Source organism: Myxocyprinus asiaticus, chromosome 41, assembly GCF_019703515.2.
Source record: "Myxocyprinus asiaticus isolate MX2 ecotype Aquarium Trade chromosome 41, UBuf_Myxa_2, whole genome shotgun sequence".
Taxonomy (NCBI): domain Eukaryota; kingdom Metazoa; phylum Chordata; class Actinopteri; order Cypriniformes; family Catostomidae; genus Myxocyprinus; species Myxocyprinus asiaticus.
Window position 1 is genome coordinate 11,253,007 of NC_059384.1, and position 22,748 is coordinate 11,275,754.

At 41.1% G+C, this 22,748-nt stretch overlaps 1 protein-coding gene across 4 annotated transcripts; it reads right to left on the reverse strand.

The window, feature by feature from the left end:
- Nucleotides 1-2,428: 2,428 nt before the first annotated feature.
- On the reverse strand, nucleotides 2,429-21,998 carry LOC127431604 (uncharacterized). Of its 4 annotated transcripts, none has more exons than XM_051682096.1 (4): nucleotides 21,937-21,998; nucleotides 21,795-21,833; nucleotides 3,587-11,344; nucleotides 2,429-3,497 (listed from the first exon to the last, which is right to left on the reverse strand). In XM_051682096.1, exon 3 carries the CDS (start codon nucleotides 11,067-11,069, stop codon nucleotides 7,071-7,073), a length of 3,999 nt encoding a protein of 1,332 aa, XP_051538056.1. In that variant the 5' UTR covers nucleotides 11,070-11,344; nucleotides 21,795-21,833; nucleotides 21,937-21,998; the 3' UTR covers nucleotides 2,429-3,497; nucleotides 3,587-7,070. The 4 variants fall into 4 exon arrangements, with proteins under 4 accessions (XP_051538056.1, XP_051538057.1, XP_051538055.1 ...); XM_051682097.1 differs by having other exon boundaries at nucleotides 21,795-21,830; nucleotides 21,937-21,992; XM_051682095.1 differs by lacking the exons at nucleotides 21,795-21,833; nucleotides 21,937-21,998 and having other exon boundaries at nucleotides 3,587-3,868; nucleotides 4,031-11,684.
- Nucleotides 21,999-22,748: the final 750 nt, after the last annotated feature.

Genomic DNA, 22,748 nt, shown 5'->3' on the forward strand with positions numbered 1-22,748 from the left:
TCCGGTTCCTGCCTCCTCCTCTCCATTAAACCCTGTTACATATATGTTTTCTCTTTTTTCCTCAAAATCTGGTATTTTGGAAGACAGAGAAGTTTTCAGTACTTAGAGTGCATGTAAACACTTTACATTAAAAATATTATTTTGGTCTCTCTCATTACAATCAAAATATTCAAGGGACAAATTTTTCCAAAGCCAAGACCACAGATTAATGTACATTCACATTTATTCATTTAGCAGACGCTTGTATCCAAAGTGACTTGAGAAAATGAGGAAGGATACAACATACCTATAAGCGATTCATCTTAAGGAGATAGTAGCACGAAAAGTGCTGCATTATAAAGTTTCAGAAAAGTCTGAAAAGTTCTAGAGTGAATGGTCAAGTGCTCAAGAAAACGTTGTGTCTTTAGGCATTTTTTGAAGACAGAGAGGGAGTCTGCTTCACGGATGGATTTGAGAAGGTCATTCCATCACTGAGGTACATAGAAGCTGAAAGTCTGTGATAGTGATTTGGAGCCTCTTTGATGTATATTTATTTCTGCTGAGACCATGTTTTAATTTGATTTAAAGTTGCCTGGGTTTAACAGAAGAGTTTATAAACACCAACAGTAACAAATAATACTTTATTATGAAAAAATAAAACATTAGGCCACATTTACGAGGTGTTTGTGGGTAGTTTCAGAGGTACTCTGTCACAGATGTAAGTCAGAGGTCACAGCAATGGAGATTAGTACACATTTACATACACACTATGACAGTCATATGAAACATTACACTGATGGAAACTGAGCATCATCTTCCTCCAGATAGATTAATGACAGTCAGGAGTATCAGTGAATGAAACTCTTGACTATTCTGTGCCAATAAGTTTTAGACTTGAGGATTTTCATGTAAGTAGAGGAGAACAGGGATCATTTTGGAATAACTTTTGCTTTTTTAGTCCCACTTTATATTCGGTGTCTTTAACTATGTACTAACACAATACAATGTATTTACTGTGCAACTACACTTTGTTCTACAAAATTCTTACAAGATTCACATTTGCTGCTATGAGGTTGAGGTACTGGTATGTTTAGGAGTAGGGTTAAAGGTTAGGATCAGGGTTGAGTTAGGGTGAGGGGTAAGTTTAACAGTGTAACTACATGTATGTAAATGCAGGTACTATAAATGTCAGTACAATGCAACAACACATATGTACATATTAAGTACATTGTATCACATGATTAAGTACATAGTAGTTAAAGACACCAAATTTATAGTGGGTTCGATTTTTTAATGCAGAATATGTTTAAAGCCTAAAGCTTTGAAAATTCCAAACAACTTTGACACTAAAGCAGACATTGCCCATTTCAATTAAATGTATAACTTAACAAGTCAGATGCAATTAAACTAGAAGTGCACAAAAGCACATGATACATTCATAATACCAAGGTATATTGTTTTATTGTAACTGGGAAAATATCTGAATAAATAGGTTTATATGTGCCTACTATTGTTACTAAATACAAAACACCCTCAAATACTAGACAAAATACACAGGCTTAATTCGTGACCTCATCTATTTGATCTAACAACACAAGTAAGCAAGACGGAAAAAGTTTATATGGATAATACATACATTGTAATACATTTTAAACCCAGAGACACTTTATATAACAGTATCTGTTAAATACAACAGTAATTTAAAATCTTCTCTTCATCCACACTTTCTATCAGGTATGGTAAATCTATACTTCAATATTAAGTTAACAATAATGGCAAATGTAAGCTGGGCTGCTCTCTGTGCATTCTTCATGTGCCAGTTTTAGCAAACCAAATTCCTTCAATGCAGAATGCACTGGACTGATCCAACATTTTAGCTATCACATTCACACAGACAGAAATACCACAGATCTTTTGTCATGTTGCTACCACATCAGGCTTGGAAACCGCATGAATACTTGTTGCTAATGAAGAAGAGATAACTGTGTAAAAGTTTGTGTGTTTTGGTCTATGCTCAATAATATATTAAATGAGCTGTTTATGACATGAAAATACACTGCCTGGTCAAAAAAAAAAAAAAAAATTGCCATTTGGATTTAAGTAGATACTTAAGAACCTTTGATTGGATCATTATTGATTAATATGTTTTAGCTGGTAACAATTATTTGAACCCTAACTGATGCAGTGTGTAGCTTCTCATTTTTTAAACAACCATGTCGGAAGACATATCCCGTGGTTGTGGAAAAGATGTTACTATGTTTCAGAGGGGGCAAATTATTGGCCTGCATCAAGCAAAAAAGGAGATTTCTGAAATAACTGGATTTTAAGAACTGTCCAACGCATCATTAAAACCTGGAAGGATAGTGGTGAACCATTAGCTTCGCAGAAGAAATGTGGTTGGAAAAAAATCTTGAATGATCGTGATCAGGGATCACTAAAATGGTTGGTGAAGTCACATCATAAAAAAAATCGACAGTCTAACTCACGGCTATGTTTACAGTTTTTCCTCGATTGCTTAAACACATTTACCACTCTGACATCACATTTTCGAAACAGTTAACACACAGGCTAAAACTGAAGCTCACTGGCTAAAATGAATATTTTGTTTGCAAAATGCTCTAACACTCACAAAAGCAACTATTTCCATCAAACACCACAACTTGTGGTCAAATTAATATATTCTTTCAATCAATCATTACAAAATGGACAACAAAATACAAAATACAGCTATCAATATGAAATATATGATACTTTTCAAATTCAGAAATGCTGAATACCGTAAAAAAGCAACCAAAGGAAACTTATGGGTGGAAATATCTAAAAAACAAAATAAAGAGTTGAAATACTCAGAACTTCACATTTAGTCCATTCGTTCCTGACGTTTAGGCCACAGGTTCTCATCAACATTGCATTGGATGTTTTCCCTTGCAATGCACCGAGGGAAATACCTCCTTGCATGGCGTATCCATCCCTAGCAATCCTCTGCACCTATTGCCAGGCAACCAGCATTCATTGCCTCCAGGAGGGACATCTGCTCATATGGCCGGTGATCATACACCTTCCATCTCCAAGCAGAGAAGAACTCCTCAATTGGGTTCAGAAAAGGAGAGTATGCAGGGAGGAATTGTATCATCATACGGGGCTGTGCTGCAAACCATTCATTCACAAGGCGAGAGTGGTGGAAGGCAACATTGTCCCAAATGATGACATACACAGTCATGCCAGGCCTCAACAGCCCTCTCTCTTTGGGTGGAATCAGTCTTTTATTCAGTGCATCAGGAAATGTGAAGAGGCGTTCTGTATTGTATGGGCTGATAGTTGGTATGTGGCAAAGGACACTATCATTGGAGATGGCAGCACACATGCTGATATTGGCGCCCCTCTGACCTGGCACTGTAACAGTGGCCCTCTGCCCAATGATATTCCTCCTGCTATTCCTCACTTTACAGAGGTTGAAGCCAGCTTCATCCACAAATGAATTTGTGATGTGCCCCTTCAGTTTCAATCTCCATTATTCTCTAAGAAAAAAAGCAAATTCATAAAGTAAATTATTCCAGTTGCATGTAAATGTAAGGTATAACAAGGCATTAAAATAACAAATCCGTACCTGCACATACTGGAATCTTGCCTCCTTCATGATGTCAGAGTTTCTTTGGAATGGAACTCTGTACAGCTGCTTCATTCTGACATAGTTTCGTTTAAGGACTCTATCAATAGTTGCCAAACTCACACTGTTGATATTTCTAAATGCTCCTGATCTCCAATTACTGCTGCCTGGATTTCACACAGTCTGATCACATTGTTTGCCATGACCATATCTACAATGGCAGCCTCCTGTTCAACACTAAAGATCTTTCCTCTGCCACCAGTGTATGGTAGTGTGTGGATTCTACAAAGTAAAAGCAAAAAGCATGTCAAAATTGACATTATGACGGTCACATAAATGGGATTGATGAAACATCTGCATTACTGTAGACACAGTTTGTTTTGCCAACAGGGCAATACAGTAAAGCTGAAATACACTATGGTATACAGTAACATTGTGACTTACCAGTTCTCATTCCAAAAAAGCCTGACAATAGATGCCATAGTGCTCCAACTCAGAATGGGCTGGACCCTTTGTCCAGCCTCTCTAAATGACAAGCCATGATTGATGACATGGTCAATAATTGTTGCCCGAATTTCATTTGAAACATAAGCTCTATTTTCTCCTCTTGCTGCGGCTCCTCCACCACGCATGCAAACTCCTCTTCCTCGGGCCCCTCTGCCATGGCATCTTACTCTCCTTCCATGCCTTTGGCCTCTTTGATCCATGCTTGCAAATAGCAACACAGAGGTGGCATCTTTTATAGATGGATGAGGACTGATTGCTGATTGAAGAGTTGTGCAAATGAGTTTCACACAGGTGCATTAGAGATTCATAATTATGCAAGTACTTTCTATCAGCTGTGAATAGATGTTTTCCTTTTGTTCAATCCAATAGAGTTTGGGGTCTTTCAATGAGATCTTTGGTAACTGTTTTGACAAAAGGTGTGAAAAATGTGTGAAACAAATGAAAAAGTGTTAAGACATTTGCAAGGGAAAACTTCTGCTGTGCTAAGAAGGTGAAGATGAAGATCAAGTGGATCCCAGTTTCATTAAGCGTGTCTTAGCAAATGAGAAAAACTGTAACAGTAAAAGTATGAGCATTTCCACACGCACAATATGACAAGGATTTACAGAATTGGGACTAAACAGCTCTGAGGCCACAAGAAAACTTGTTAGTGAGGCTTATTGAAAAAATCTACTTTAATTTGCTAGGGAGCATTAAGATTGGACTGTGGAACAATGGAAAAAGGTCATGTGGTCTGATGACTCCAGATTTACCCTATTTAAAAGCGATGGGCACATCAGGGTAAGAAGGGAAACGCATGATGCAATGCCCTCGTCATGCATAGTGCCCACTGTTCAAGCCTCTGGAGGCAGTGTTATGAGCTGGGATTGCTTCAGTCGGTCAGGTCTAGGCTCAGCAACATTAAGCAGCAATAAAATGAAGTCAGCTGACTACTTGAATGTACTGAATGACCAGGTTTTCCCATCAGTGGTTTTTTTCTTCCCTGACGGCACAGGCATATTCCAGGACGCAATGCCAAGATTCATCGGGCTCAAATTGTGAAAGAGTGGTTCAGGGAGAATGAGGAATCATTTTCACACATGAATTGGCCACCACAGAGTCCTGACCTTAACCCCATTGAAATTCTTTGGAATGTGTGAAAAAATTAATGCAACTCAGCATGCAAATAAATGTTGTAATGTTGCATAAGGTTGTGGAAATAATGCCACGAAGAATGCGTGCCGTAATCAAAGCTAAAGGCGGTCCAACAAAATATTAGAGTATCCGACATTTTTTTGGCCAAGCAGTGTATCTGTTTATAGCCACCATTCCTGAAAGTGTCCATTATTCAAGGGAGGAAGAAGAATTTTCCATAAACGTAACTGATATGGATACACGAGAACATGGTGCTCTTTATTTTAGATGTTATATTAAATGGGGGTTTCATTTATACAGCTTCTCCACTACTTTTACTTTCTATACTTTCTTACTGTTACTCTGTACTTTTTCTCATTCTCTATGCAGTTCATTGTATTACTATTTTAAATAGTAAATAAAAGAAATACACATCATTGACTTGTTCATGTCACTTTTGTTGCAATATTTCCAATGTTTCGGTTGCAGTTTCATTTTTGTACTTGAATGGCCTTCCTGTAGCTGCTGTGTGTAAATCGGTCACAGAAAATGATGCTGTCAAGTTCATGAAACATTCCCTTACTTTTCAAGAGAATCTGATGGTGTGGAGCAATTGAATTTGACAATTGTGAAATGGAAAGACACGACCCATGCCATCAAACCAGCCAGAAAAATGCCACCCACAATAGAAGTAGGCCTAATATTGGATCGTCAGTGTTTACTTCCTGTTTTGTTTCTTTTCGATCATTGGACAATGGCTGTAAATTAGCAACTTGTCAATGTTACATGGTAAAATGCATTTGCATTTACATTTCATATTTAGGGGATCCCTGGCTAGTTGTCACACAGGGAAGTTGTCATAGGGGCTATAGCTCAGTAACTACAATATAAGTTGAGACAAAAGTCCAATTACACAAATGTATGTTTTATCTAGCAATTAATTTTGAATATTGGTTTCAAACACATAGTTAAAAAATGTGGACACAACAAACCCACACTTGCATACATTCATTTTTTATATATTTGTTTTTTATTTACAAAATGTTTCTGAAAAGCCTATAATAGACTGTTCAATGACATGTACAGGTTCCCACTGTGACAACTTACCCCATGTAGCGTGACAACATGCCACACTATTCTGCTCTATGACAGATACGTTTATTCCAATAAAAAGTACACGGAAATTCAGATATGGTCAATGCCACAATGAAGTAATTGTAAAAGAGGACGCGAGAAGCAGTTTTTCCTTTTCCAGGTGACGCTTTTATTTCCCCTTTTCCTCGACAACACTTTATAGTTACTTCCGTACACTCTAACCACACTAACACACACACACTGCTTCTACAAACAACTTCTACTATTCAGGAATGGTCACCCTGGCTCAGCTCTGTCATATCCAGTCTGTCCTCTGAGCATTGTGTCGCTCTCTTTATGCCGCTCTCCCCGTGCTCACTGAAATTAGAGACAGGTGTTAGACATAATTTAGCTCAGGAGTAAGCGCCCTTACCGCTTTCTCTCTCCGGAGAGATGCTTGACCACGCCCCCGCTGCCACATATCCCCACCGCCCGACTCAGGCCGGGGCGACATCCGGCCTGCCTACCACTCCCCCCCAATTCCTGGAAAGGAAGTCGGCGACAGCCATCTGCGCCCCCGGTCTGTGGACCACCTTGAACTTAAACGGCTGAAGAGCCAGATACCAACGGGTGATCCGGGCGTTAGTATCTTTCATGCGGTGGAGCCACTGGAGTGGGGCGTGATCCGAGCAGAGGGTGAAGGCCCGCCCCAACAGGTAGTATCGGAGAGTGAGGACCGGTCACTTGATGGCGAGACACTCCTTCTCCACGGTGCTGTACTTAGTTTCCCTTAACGAGAGCTTACGGCTAATGTACAGCACCGGGCGCTCCCCCCCCCCCACCACCTGCGAGAGCACGGCCCCCAGCCCCCTGTCTGAAGCATCTGTCTGTAAAACAAAAGGGAGAGAGAAGTCAGGTGAATGTAACAGCGGCCCCCCGCAAAGTGCGGCTTTAACTTGCGTGAACGCCTGTTGACACTGCTCCGTCCACTGGACCGGATCTGGAGCTCCCTTTTAGTGAGATCAGTCAGCGGGCTGGTGACGTCCGAATAGTTAGGCACAAACCTCCTATAGTAGCCAGCCAGCCCCAGGAACTGCCTCACCCCCTTTTTGGTCTTGGGTCTCGGGCAGGTCGCAATCGCCGCTGTCTTGTCAATTTGGGGACGCGCCTGCCCGTGGCCCAAGTGGAACCCCAGATACCGTACCTCCACCCGCCCAATCGCACACTTCTTCGGGTTCGCTGTGAGCCCCGCTCGGCGCAGCGATCTCAGAACCGCCCTCAGGTGTTGCATATGCCGCTGCCAATCATTGCTATAAATGATGATGTCATCTAAATAGGCAGCGGCGTAAGCTGAATGCGGCCTGAGGATTCGGTCCATGAGACGCTGAAACGTAGCCGGGGCCCCAAACAAACCGAACGGAAGTGTCACAAATTGGTGTAATCCAAACGGTGTGGAGAAGGCGGTTTTCTCACGGGAAATTGGTGTCAAGGGGATCTGCCAATAACCCTTCGTCAAATCCAATGTCGAATAAAAACGAGCAGTGCCCAACCGATTGAGCAACTCATCAACGCGAGGCATTGGATATGCATCAAATTTAGACACCGCGTTGACTTTTCTATAATCCACACAGAATCGCACAGACCCGTCGCTCTTAGGCACTAGAACAACTGGGCTGGACCAATCACTGTGGGATTCTTCTATTACCCCCATATCAAGCATCGCATCCAATTCCTCCCGAACAATTTTCTTTTTGTGTTCGGGTAGTCGATAGGGGCGGCTACGTACCACCACCCCCGGCTCGGTCTCGATGTGGTGATGGATGAGGTTTGTACGTCCCGGTAGAGGGGAAAACACATCTGCAAACTCCTGTTGCAACCTGGCAACCTCCGCGAGTTGGCTCGGTGAGAGGTGGTCTCCGCAAGTGACCGGGGTGAACTGTTTATGTTTTGAGCTCACCTCCGGTCCGAGCTCCGCCTTCTCGGGAACCACCGTAGCCAACGTCACGGGGACCACCTCCCTCCACAATTTTAGGAGATTGAGGTGGTATATTTGACGTGCGTCCCCTCTATCGGATCGTTTAACCTCATAATCGAGATCTCCCACTCGTCGTGTGACCTCAAAGGGTCCTTGCCACTTGGCGAGTAATTTAGAGCTCGATGTGGGAAGCAATACAAGCACTTTATCTCCCGGTGCAAATTCCCTTAGCTGAGTTCCCCTGTCATACAGTCGGCGCTGTCGTTCTTGAGCTTGGAGCAAATTCTCCTGTGTTAGTTGCCCCAAGGTGTGGAGTTTTGCTCTAAGATCAAGAACGTACTGAATTTCATTTTTACTGTTCGAAGGTCCTTCCTCCCAGGCTTCTCGCAATACATCAAGCACGCCGCGTGGGCGTCGCCCATACAGCAGCTCGAATGGGGAGAAGCCAGTGGAGGCTTGCGGGACCTCTCGTACTGCAAATAACAGGGGGTCGAGCCATTTATCCCAATTTCTAGCATCGTCGTGCACGAACTTACAAATCATGTTTTTGAGGGTTTTATTAAATCGTTCCACCAGGCCATCCGTTTGAGGATGGTATACACTGGTGCGAATCGATTTAATATTTAATAATTCATACAGTTCGCGTAGTGTCCGTGACATAAACGTTGTGCCTTGATCGGTGAGGATTTCTTTCGGAATCCCCACCCGGGAGATTATTTTGAAGAGTGCCTCCGCAACACTGCGTGCTGAGATGTTGCGAAGAGGCACTGCTTCCAGATATCGCGTTGCATAGTCCACTAGGACCAATACAAAGCGATGTCCGCGTGCTGACCGTTCTAATGGCCCGACGAGGTCCATTCCAATTCTCTCAAAGGGGACCTCGATCAAAGGGAGAGGGCGCAATGGCGCTTTTGGGGTGGCCGGTGGGTTAACCAGCTGGCATTCGCGGCATGCCGCACACCACCTGCGGACATCGCCGCCAATGCCCGGCCAATAGAAACGGGCTATTAGACGGTTCAGTGTTTTCCTTTCTCCTAGGTGACCTGCCATAGGATTATAATGAGCCGTCTGGAATACCATTTCCCGACGGCTCATTGGAATCAAAAGTTGGGTTGTATCCTCTTTGGTTCGAGTGTCCTGTGTCACTCGATACAACCGCTCATTTATAATTGCAAAATAGGGATATGAAAGTGCGATGTCAGGCTGGAGTCGTTGACCATCGATAACTCTCACTTGGTCAAAGGCGTGTTTGAGGGTTTCGTCTCGCGACTGCCCCAAAGGGAAATCTCCCTCAGGGAATTCCCTGAGAAGGGGAGGGGCCGCAGCCTCTCCCCCTCTCTCGTCATCATGACGTGGAGCTGTCGAGGACGGCCCCGGCTCCGCCTCCCCTGCCAGAGCATCGCACATCACACATCTCCCTATTCTCACACAGGACCCATCCACACAAATTCCCTTTAATAAAGCTTTAAAATCAGGCCAATCAGTCCCCAAAATCAGCGGATGGGTGAGGCGGGAACTAACCGCAGCCTCCACTCTATGCTTTTTCCCCCTAAATTTAATTGTCAGGGTCACCACTGGATACTTGTGAATATCCCCGTGTACACACTTCACCTTCACCGTTTTGGATGTGACCAATGCCTCGGGTTGAACCAGGCGTTGGTGGATAGTGGTTTGATTACACCCAGTATCCACCAACGCTTGGTGAGTACCCCCCTTGATACTTACCGATATCCGGTACGCTCCGGCCCGGTCGGGGGCAGCCTGTGGGAGGTCAGAGACCCGCACCACCGTCCCCAGCTCCATCAGAGGGCACTGATCTCGGAAGTGGCTCGGGTCTCCGCACCTCCAGCAGGCCGGCCCAGGTGCCACGCCCGCACTTGCGTCGGCGGGCGCCCCCCCCTGAGGGGGAGAGTGGCGGGGCACTGGAGTAGGGGAAGGTGTCGCCTCCCACACCCGGGGAACTGGTCTCAGGGGCTGGGTTCCTCCTCGTCTGCGTGGGGCAGGAACGGGACCTGGAGAGAGAGCAGACGAGAGAAAGAGAAGGGAGGGGGAAGAAACAGAGGGAGGAGAGAGAAGGTAGGAGGGATCTTCTGTCCTCGGGATAGCCGCCATGTGGTCCTCCGCAAGTCGGATAGCTTCCTCCAACGATGCCGGGCGGTGGCACTGGACCCACTCCGCCGTTCCTTTTGGCAGTCGAACTATGAACTGTTCCAGTACCACCTGGTCGATAATTCCCTGGACGTCGCGATCCCCCGCTAACAGCCATCTTCGGCAGGCGTCACGGAGCCGCTGGGCAAAGGCAAACGGGCGGTCAGAGCTTTCCAACTTCAAGCTCCGGAAGAGTTGACGACTTTCCTCCGGAGTGCGACCAACCCGTTGCAAGATGGCTTTTTTTAGATCTCCGTAGGCCAGGAGGCTCGACACTGGCAGTTGTTGAGCCGCGAGCTGGGCTTCCCCGGACAGTAGTGGGATCAGTCGGGCTGCCCATTGGCCGAGCGGCCAGCCCCAGATCTCGGCGGTCCGCTCAAACAAATCCAGGAAAGCCTCGGGGTCGTCCGCCGCCCCCATTTTCTGTAATGCTGGCGGGGGTAACGGCGTGGGTGTGTCCGGGGTCGCGGCTGAGGATGCCCCCTGGCTGAGGAGGCTCCGGATCGCCTGCCGGTCCTCGGCTTGAGCATGCATGAGCTCGACAAACCAGCGGTCTTGATCTTGCCGGAGCTCAAGCAGCGTTTGTTGGTGGTTCCGATGTAGGCTGGTGAGGGCTTGGAGGATCTCCGCCAACTGGGAGGACTCTACGGGACGACCTCCATCCATCTTCGACCCAAAACTTCAGTTCCCGGGTTTCGGCACCAGTGTAAAAGAGGACGCGAGAAGCAGTTTTTCCTTTTCCAGGTGACGCTTTTATTTCCCCTTTTCCTCGACAACACTTTATAGTTACTTCCGTACACTCTAACCACACTAACACACACACACTGCTTCTACAAACAACTTCTACTATTCAGGAATGGTCACCCTGGCTCAGCTCTGTCATATCCAGTCTGTCCTCTGAGCGTTGTGTCGCTCTCTTTATGCCGCTCTCCCCGTACTCACTGAAATTAGAGACAGGTGTTAGACATAATTTAGCTCAGGAGTAAGCGCCCTTACCGCTTTCTCTCTCCGGAGAGATGCTTGACCACGCCCCCGCTGCCACAGTAATCATTCACAAAAATAAATGTGCTTGCAAAGGACAGGATGTATCCCCCCACATTTCAGTTCCTCTTTATTTACTACTTAAGGCAAACTTGAAAGAGCCTTAAATGTATTCTCAGATCTGAGAAGACAGAGATAGAGATCAGCTGTGAAAATGGAAAAACAAAATGTACTCATGAGGAGTTTGGTTGTCGTGGGGATATTTGCATCTATAATCTGGTCTATTACAGGTAAAGTTCTTTGATTTGTTCATATATTATTCTAAGTGTTTGAAACATGCATCTTTGCCAATGGCTTGCTGAGTTTTTTTTTTTTTTTTTTTTTTTTTTTTACTTTACAGATGATGTAAAGGCGAACTCCTGCTGTAAACTTGTCTTAACGGCAGAAGTGACCGATCCCATTACTGGTTTCAGGATGCAAAAACCTAATCCTCCATGTGTGAAGGCACTCATGTAAGAATCACAGGCTCTTTTTACATAAACCACACACTTAAAGATCATCCTCATCCAAAGTTTGCTTTCTGTATCTTAAAAAAAAATTTATTCTGTTTCACAGCTTGACGACTGAAAAGGGGGAATTCTGCAGTGATTGGACACAACCATGGGTTTTGAAGAAAATTCGCCAATTTCTGTAATTTCGACTTAACAAATGTGTAGAAACGTAGCAGAATTTGTAGAACAACATAAATTGCTTATAGTTTAAACTTAATCTACTTAAAGTATTCAAACCTCTCCATATTTAAGATAATATTCTATTATTCACACTATTTTATTTTATTGCATTAGTGCTCAAAGATAAAAGCTTGCTGAAAAGCATGTGCTCGAACACCTGACCTCCTCACCGACACCAACATTATCCATTAGTGACACCACTCTTGCGGGAAGATCTGCCCAAGAACTTACTCAAGGATCTACCCAAGAACTTTCACAAGGATCCACCCAAGGGCGTAGCCATCATTTCAGAAGTAAGGTGGACAGAATGTTTTGCACAAGACGTCATGCAGTTCCCCACATCCCGGGTGGGGGGGGGGCGGAAGCGACGTAACTAGCATGGGATCAGGCCGCGCCAACCGCGGCCTTTTCTCTCTATGTTTTCTCTCCACAGAGTATTAGATTTGGCTGGGGCCATCTAACGCTCTTAAGTGTTCTTTTCCTTTCCTATTCTTTCAGGGGGAAAAGACCCCGTGGAGACAACATCCTGCCCGAAGGGGAGGTAACATGTGGCAATACGTCACGTGGGCTCACTAGCCGCACATGGAAGAGGCGCGGTGGTAGGTCCTGCCTGGAAGGGGAGGAGCTCTACAAACACAGCGACCGGGGCAGAGAGGGCTCTGCCCAAGGGAGAAGCAGGTCTGCCAACAGGGAGACCATACCGCAGAAAATACATCACAGGGGGTTACCGGAGTAACCGGCATCTGTGGAGCACCTATCCCAGTACAGGGCATATTAGTACCCGTAGTGGGTCCGGCTGTAATTTCCTCAAAGAGCTGCTCAGAGTGTCTGAAGCTCTGCTTGCAATCCAAGTAGATGCGCAAAGCATGCACTAGACACAGCAACGACAGGGCTGGGTCTGCCTCCTCCCGGGGCAGTGCTTGCAGGCTCACCACCTGATCCCTGAAGGAGGTCGTGGGAACCTTGGGCACATAGCCCGGCCAGGGTCTCAGGACCACGTGAGAGTCTACCAGACCGAACTCCAGGCAGGTATCGCTGACAGAGAATGCCTGCAGGTCCCCAACCCTCTTGATGGAGGTGAGCGCAATCAGGAGGGCCGTCTTCAAAGAGAGGGCTTTCAGCTCGACTGACTCTAGAGGCTCAAACGGGGCTCTCCGAAGGCCCAGGAGGACCACGGAGAGATCCCATGAGGGAAAGAGGCGTGGCCTAGGAGGATTCAGCCTCCGGGCGCCTCTCAGGAACCTGTGAGCGGCGCCCCGAGCCCAGGAACCAGTCATCTCATTGATTAATGAAAGATTAGAGGTGTTTGGGGCTCCCAAGAGCGACCCTTAGTGTCACTACATCAATACAACGTCGAGTGTGTGACAGAAGGAGAACAACACCTTTGAATTGAGTATATTAACACTATTTAGAAGGAAAAAAGTTAACCTAAAAATGTGCTTTATGTGGTAATATATAAATGGTAACAGGGTTGGTTGTCAAAAGTCAAAAATATTATTTAACATAACTGAAAAAAAGCCAGCTTCAGGGGTTAGTTCAAGTAGAAATAGCTTTTTAAGGTAACAGTTGCAGGTTACCACTTTTTAGTGATCTGCCTGTTTTCCCTTGTACCTGCCGTTATTGCCGCACCGGCTCGCATAATCGTCAAAGTGGACAAATGAACTATGCTCTGGCACAGTTGTGCCACCCACTGTAATCCAGTGTTGGATGAAAAGCGTGAATAAATTTGCATGTAGGCATAAGTTCCGATTGCGCACATAATTAAAATAAAGCATAGTTCCGCTTTCCGATTCAAGCTATCATACCATAATAATATCATAGATCATCATCAAAACATGAACAGATGCCAAATGACAACTTACATTGCTTGACGTCACAGTAAAACATGAGTGGAAAGTATTTTGCCACACTGAGTTTGTGACCAATGACCTGTGGCAACAGATCTAGCCCGGATGACTGATGTGGTTGCCATGGAAACGACGCTATATGAAGCGCTCATTCAGTGCATGGTTGAGCAGCTGTCTCATCTCTTAAGAGATTGACCAGTAAATTTGAATGTTTACATTTACATATTTACACATTTTCTGTATAATACAGACAACGTAAACATATTTGCCCTGTGAAAAATTGCAGGGGATGAACTCAAGGTATATTGAAAGTGAGGGGGACTCGTTCCCAGCGTTCCCCGTGTATTCTACGCCCATGGTGACACCACAATTGTGGGAAGATCTACCCAATCTAACCAAGAACTTACACAAGGATCTACCCAAGAACTTACACAAGGTTCCACCCAAGGGTTTACCCAAACAATTGACAGCTGATCATGATTGTCTAAAAGTAAACAAGATGTTGTTGTTGTTTCATTATTTTATTTTTTATTTTTAACACTGGACAGTAAATTGATATTTAAACTGAATATTTAAAACTGAATATTGTGAAAATATATTTGATGTAGGGTTATTTGTCTGTGACATGTCAGTTAATTTATTCCACTTATAAGAACTGAAATACAGTGAAATTGTAATATTATAATGTTTAGAAAAAATGTGGTTTGAATATATTTATTAGTGTGTAATATTTCACATTGAAATATATCACATTTCACTCAATGTACTGTTAAGTAATCGTAACATCAGATATGTACGTTATTCATAATGCATAATCAAATGTTAATTAACCTGAGCGAGTTGGTTTTATATACCCAGAGAACAAGAGTAGTAACACAGAAAAAGACCACTGTACAGTGTCCAAGTTCAGTGAACTTTTCAAGCCTTTTTTAATCTCTCTACAATCACTAGTACTATGAGTAGTAAATAACAACTTTCATTTTCTGCTAATTCTCTTTATTGTCCTAAAATACTTCCCTGCTAATAAAAGTACTCAAAATCAGACTCATAATTGGGGATGTTCAATTACTTTATTATAACTTAATGTCAGTGCTGAAATATGGCATTATCATTATAAGCTATCCACATTTTGATAACACAACAAAATTAATAAACAAAACCATACAGCTAAAGTAAAAAAAACATATAACTATTCACACATCAACTACCCAACACTTCCGCTTTACCAGAGTTAAACTAGACAAAAGTAAATGCAATGCACTCTACAGCTACATGTTTTAGTGGTACATTTAGGGTGGTTTCACATATAGTCCGTTTAAAATTAACCGAACCCAGTTCAGTTAAAGTGAACTAAAAAGGGAACCAGCTGCAAATGACCTCAGTGCTTTTGTTTTTCACAATGTAAGTGGACTTAAAAGAGGACCCAGTTTCTTTTTTGGTCCTTTTTGCATTGATGTGCTGCATTGTCGACACTTTGTTTTTCATACCACAATTCCTTCAGAACTCAGACCCCATGGCAGTCACAATTACTGTATGTCATTTGGCTAACAATAAATTGGCATACATATAATAATGAATATAATGATAAATTGTCTCTTCTGAAGGTGTATGTCTGCTGAATACACATTCACCTTAAGTAGACATTTATATAACTTGGAATCACATAATAGGGTTAAATGATTTCCTTTAAGGCTTTAACAACTTAAAATATTGCACAGGGATAGAATGACATGAACATTTATATTTTCAATCTGAAAATATTTCCAAATATTTAAAAACATGTCTCTCTTTTTGGTCAAATTTACATTGAAATGGAGAGCTTTGCTTTCACTATCAAAATAGCTTGTATATTCGTGGCAGTTTGGCGCAAACCTCAGCAAACGTCACGCGCATCACAGCGCTTCAAAGCAGTTCATCTTCACGCGCTCTTCTGAAACTACTCTGACAGCGGCCGGTTTCATTAGAAGTGCTCAGATAACGTCTCGGTCATGGTGATCATGGTATTTCTATATTCGCTTAAAATTCCCTTATTTGGACAATACAATTAATATCGATCAAGCGATTATGTAATGCAGCTGAATGGCAAGCCTCGAGGTACTTATGTCATAACAAAAAGCAAAACAGACTTGCACCTCTTCGCCTTCACATAGCACAATCAATCGAACCACAAAAGGACCCACAAAAGAACCGTACTCAGACCACCTCACCTCATTTGGTTTGTCTACATAAACATGTTATATCACTCTGAGACAGTTTGGAGTGCTCAAACTAGGTGTGAAAACGCCCTCAATTAAAATGTTCATTTTTACATGCAGGAAAATCACCCCTTTCACTCAAAATAAATACAAATTATATACATATTTATATATATATATATATATATATACATATACATACATATATATATATATATACACACACATATACATATATATATATATATATATATATATATATATATATATATATATATACATATATATACATATATATATATATATATATATATATATATTCAATATGTTCTTAAAATAAAATATTTATTAATCTGGTTTAAATTATTTGTTTAAATCTTTGCCTATTTTTTATATATATATAAAATAGGCAAAGATTTAATTTAAAGAGTAAATATGAGTTATTTTAATGCCAAAGCTGCAATGAGGTTTCTCATAAATTATGCTCACTCAACTGTCGTGTTTTGTGAGAGGTGTGAATTTTTGTGAGGGTATGACAGTCACTTGATTCAGTGGTTTCAAATGGGTGGTGGTAAGTTTCTGACACATTATTTTCCAACCGAATAGTATTTCTTTTAAAAGACCTCATTATAATAAGACACCCTCATACATTATACATCAACAAAGACTAACTGAACAAGACGCCTTTGATCTAGACATCAAGAGCTACAGTATGCTGTGCTGGACTTTCAGATTATTCACTTTTTCTGTTCTGATCATCCTCATGGGATGTTTCACGGGTGCGCTTGGCAACTGTAAGTAACTAAACAAAAATAATATTGACAAATATATAATACAATATTTTGTACTGCATGTCTCTATATGCTGCTGATGTATCTGGGGAACCTGTCGAGTCATCAAGCAGACATAAAGTGTAACTTTGTAAGGGACAGGTACTGTACATTAAGTTAAATTCAGGACAGGGGCATCGCTAGACTTCTGTGTCATCCGGGGCTTAGTGTTTCCACAGGCCATATTATAATATAAAATTAAGAAGAATCCTTTCTTCCATGACTTAAAACATAACCATCCTAACTGTCAAATAATAATTATGTGAAATGCAACATTGACACCAGTTCAGAACTTTATATGAGCAAACATCAGGTGCACAATAAACGGATCAAACACATTTTTAATTTAAATTGTGGATCAAAGTGAGAACTTGTCAGCTCACTGTTCATTGTGCATAAACTAATGCTAACAATAAAATCAAAGTCATTTAACAATTTAAATTTGCAATTGTCATTTATCATAATATTTTGAGAATAAAGTAAATATTACGAGAATAAAGTTGAAGCATTATGAGATTAAAGTCGGATTATTTTGAGAATAAATTGAAAGGAAAGTAACGTCAAAGTGACGTGGTGGACAAAAGTACAGTGGGGTGTCTGGGACTTTACATAGAACACCACTAACCAGGGAGGTAACCTGGCTATGCAACCAAGCTGAATTTGTGGGACGTTTTTGCGAGCTCTCTGTTCATGAATGAGGTGTGCATTAGTGCAGGAGTTTTCAACATGTGGGAGCCTGTCAAGGGAGGCGTGAGATATTGGATCAGTTAAAGGATGTCTTTATTACTAAATCCTATTCTAAATACGATTACATCCTCCATATCCATCTCTTGCATTAATGAAGCTGCTGGCTCAGCGTCTGTTCTGTCCCTTTTTTCCTTTAAATCTATTTCTTTTATTCACACAATATACAACATTCTCAAAATGCTACAACTTTATTCTTGAAATTTTGACTTTATTCTCATATGAATTTAATCTCATAATGCTACAACTTTCTTCTTGTAATTTTATCTTAATTCGCAAAATATTACGACTTTAATCCAGAAATCTTAATTTTTTATTATTTAACGTGGCAATAAAACGCCATTGTGGGATCACAGAGTAAAGTTAAAAATAACTTTAATTTTTATAAACACACCTTCAGACACCTGCGTTGGGTTTCATGACTTTTACACCATTAAACATGATTCCAGGTTGTTTTTAACAAAGCAAAGTTTCAACTTAACGGTAAGAAAGTGTTTGTGCAGACTTAAATACAATAATTAGACAAGTTCAATGCCATCTGATTTTAAACTATTTAAAAATCAAGGCATTCCAAAGAGGCTATTTAAACGCAGCAGTGTAACTGCACGCACATGACATGGAAATGTGAACCAGTTTTTGGATAATTTTTGTTTGACTTTAATGTGAGTTTTCATTTTCAGACCTATGTATTGTGCTATTTAGGCTCATAGATCACTGTTCTGATATTCTGAGTTGTGTTTAAGGAAATTCCATTGCAATAAACATTCTTTATTCCCACGTATACTCCCGACAAAAACCAGAATAACCGTTTGTGAAACCTTGTGGTTAACTGAATGGTAAAAAAGTAACCGTGCGCATCCCTACTACAATTTATCAACGGATAATGATAAATCCAGATATTTGGTCAGCTCACATGTAACTTAATCAGTTAGCAACTTTTAGCTCGTTAACGTGGCTACCTATAAGAATTGTACATCATACAAATCTTATCCTTGTTAAAGATTTGTTGTATTGAAGGTATTGTTACAGACATACCTTCTTCTTTCTGATCGACTAATGCTAAATAAAGTCTAGATGGTTCGCCGTTCAGTGAACTTGCTGCTAATTTGATTATGGATGGTAATTCTTAAATGCACTAGCTGATTTTACCTAGGCAGAGTCCATCTTAGGGAGTGAGTGGGTATGCTCCAAACAAGTTGATTGGCACATGCATTAAAATCTACTTGGTGTGTGGATTGTGAACAAATGAAGATTAGAAATTAGGTTTATAGATTATATATTTAGAAATAAAGCTTGTATAATAAAACCTCAGTGCCTCTGATACTGCACCCCTGTGAGAGAAAATAGAAAGCTCCAACTCGAGGCATTCGTAGCGATTCGTCTGATGAACTTGAGCATGAACAGCAGGTAAAAGTCAAATTTCGAACTGTCAATTAATGCAGGTGGGTCTCACTGATCTGAATTCATTTACATTTGAAGCCAGAATTGCAGACTGCCTTGTTGCTTTGTACCCTGATGTAGTTAACATTAAGCCTTACTTTTTTCTCTCTTATTTTTCATCACAATAAAACATTCGGGGGCTATTAACAAAAGATCCATGGCTTCAGCCCTATCAGCCAGGGTCTAACTACGCTGCTGGTTCAGGATATCATACTTCTGTCTTAAATTTGACACTTTGGTCACATGGGGTCAAGAAAATATTCATCCTGGTGCAACGGAAGTGCATATCCTGTCAAGAAAAAGAGCTTAAAAAGAGTTATGAGCTAAACAAACACTTTCAAAACAGGAACTAGATTAAGATCTCCTCTGCAGGCTTTCTGAGAATCTCATCCCAGCACCATGCACCTCTACTGGAAAATAACTCTGATGCTGATGCTTCTTGTGTGTGTTACTGAGCAGCAAGGCGGTTGTAAGTCCTGGATTTTTGAAAATGTATCTTATAGGAGGTACTGGATGGGTATTTCGATGTCATTCATTCAGATTAAGATGGATTTTTTTTTTAATTAATTTTTTTTATTTTTTATGTATGCTTAACTCTTGCATTTACTGTGAGACATGTTTTTATCCATGTAGTGAGGTTCAAGGAATGAGGAAGCGGGAGATGGCGATTCCAACTCAGGAATGTCACTATTATTATTAACACAAACATGTTCGCTTAAATGCGCAACGGTATAGCTTCAGATAAATCACTCAAAAAGTTCTCTTATGGAAATGGCGGAGGCTAACACACACGTAGCTTGTCATCTGGGCTCTCTCTCCCAACTGCCACTGTCTCCTCTCCTTAAAAGCCCCCATCACTCCTCACTGAACCACAAGACAGGTGTTAAGCACTGGTGGAAATCATTCACCACTCTTCTCTCCTGCTTCACTCTCCACAGCACGGCACTCAGCCACGCCCTAAATAATGGTTTTGGTGTGTAAGGGTTTAATGGTGGTGAATGCACTTCTGATTTATATTGCATTTAGCTGTATCACGAATTTGTGATTTTCTTTGATGGAGTTCTTATCAAGATACAGATCAGGTTAACACCTGTTTTTCACACCTACACTTTGACGAGTAAATCTCTCTCTCTCTCTCTCTCTCTCTCTCTCTACACACACACACACACATACACACATACACACACACACACACACACACACACACAGATCGTCGGCCAACTAAGGTTGGAGTCAACTGCTGCAAGGAGGTGTCGAGAGCAAGAATCCCTCTTAACATAAAACTGACTGGGTACATGCATCAGAATGCTCTGGCTCCATGTGTCGATGCCATTATGTAAGGTCCCTCTTTCTAGTCTAATGCCTTAACAGTTAATATATGTGCAACTGTTGCATGTGTTCATTTCATTGATGTATCTGTCTTGCACAACAGATTCTACACTGAGAAGAAAAAATACTGCTCTGATCCAAAAGCACACTGGATTCCACGCCGATTGAAAGGTACTCATTTTATGTCTTTTTACTAATTTTACATCTGTTTAAGATTATGTTTCTGTAATATGTGAGAGAACAATATAACAGAGTAATCATGGTTATTATTCCTCCAGGTCTGAAGAAGATACAGGACTGAACAAAGTCTAAAAGATGCACATGTACTGCATATCTAAATAACAAAAAGCTTTTAATTGCAAATCTATCTATCTATATATATCAATGTATCTAACGAGAGAATATGTATTATGTGTGTTTATTTAATAGAAAAAAAAATCACTGTTCATAAGTTACAATTAAGCTTATGTGAATTTTGGTCAATATGTGCGTGTCATTTATAACTGTAACCTTTGTTTTGCCTGTTGTAAAATTTAAATTTAAACTTTGAACAAAAAGCATTAAAACTGTTTAATTTTACACAAAAGTCCAGTTCTTCCTGTGTAACAGTTTGCACTGTCTTTATGATCGAGTATCGATTCTAACTGTTCAAATGCAGGCCACAATAGGACGCTTTACTTTTTGACTTCCAATGATGCAGAGTTGATTCTGATAACCTGTAAAAAAAAAAAAAAAAAAAAAAACAGATGGCTAGTAAAAGAGCATAATCTGCAGTCTTCTACAATTTGTTAATTAACTATGGAATGCAATATGTCCCATTAGGATTTGAACTTGAATTTTAGAACTTGAATTTGAACATGTTTCTTGAACTTGTGCCATTGGGACTTGAACTTGATATTTAGGACTTTAATTTGAACATGTTTACTTGAACTTTGAATTACATTCAAACATTTAATCCAAATGTATGTGGCACGAATCCAGATCGTTAAATTCAGAATAAATTTTTTAATACACTGATTCAGGTTTTATATTCAGATTCATGTAAATTTAACGAAGACATCTGGGGTACTCAGGAAGAGCAATCGAGCCTGTATGTAATCTATCTCCTTCTTGACCAATCACAACGTAGCTCACAGTTCACAGTTAGAAACGGAAGGGTCCGCTGTGAAGCTATGGTAGCTGGTTGGCTCGCGAAACAGCAGCAAAGATTAATGTATCCCCTGGGTGTTATGTAGAGCATTAATAAAAAATTAAAGAAAGAAATAATAAAAAACAGCAGCAAAGATTAGCTTACCCCCTTGTAGTTACAACACGGGTAGCACATGTTGATCTGCTAAAGAAAATAAGCACGTCAGAAATCAGATGACTGATAAACATGTATTTCATGCATCAAACAGTTTACCAATCACACTAATTACTTCTGGTATGTAACTTACGCTAGAGAGAGGTGGTGGCTCTCATTCAGCCATGATCACACATTGGCTTTATTTCACAGCGGACCCTTCCGTTTCTAACTGTGAACTGTGAGCTACGTTGTGATTGGTCTAGAAGGAGTTTGATTACATACAGGCTCGATTGCTCTTCCTGAGTACCCCGGATGTCTTCGTCAAATTTACCCGAATCTGAAAATAAAATCTGATTCAGTGTATTAAAAAAATGTAATCTGAATTTAACGATCTGAATTCATGCCACATACATTTGAATTTCAGGTTTGATGTAATTTCAAAACGTTCAAGTTCTACAATTCAAGTTCAAGTCCCAATGGCACTAGTTCAAAATTGCAAATTTCAAGTTCAAGTAAACATGTTCAAATTCAAGTCCTAAAATTCAAGTTCAAGTCCCAATGGCACGTAATCAATTCCATAATTAACACGTTACCAGAGACTTTAATCATATTTAAGCATATTCTAACTCAATATATTGCATTAATGTAATAGCTTTCACGCCATCTAGTGGAGAGCCTCACAAAGTGCATTAACTTCAGTAGGTTATAATACAATTAATTTACAGTATATCCAAGCATGACAGGGCTACCATAGTATAAGAATCTGGTATACCATATAGTACCATGGTATATATTAAATTGCCATCGTATTACCGTCTGATTCCATCAGTGTATCGACAAATAAATTATTTTTTTGTAATGGATGTTAAGCATCTTATGGTTTTAATGAGTGCACAAATCACTAACACTAGGTACTTGTGAGAAGCCGCCATAGTTAATGCAGGTTAAACTATTAATGCTGGT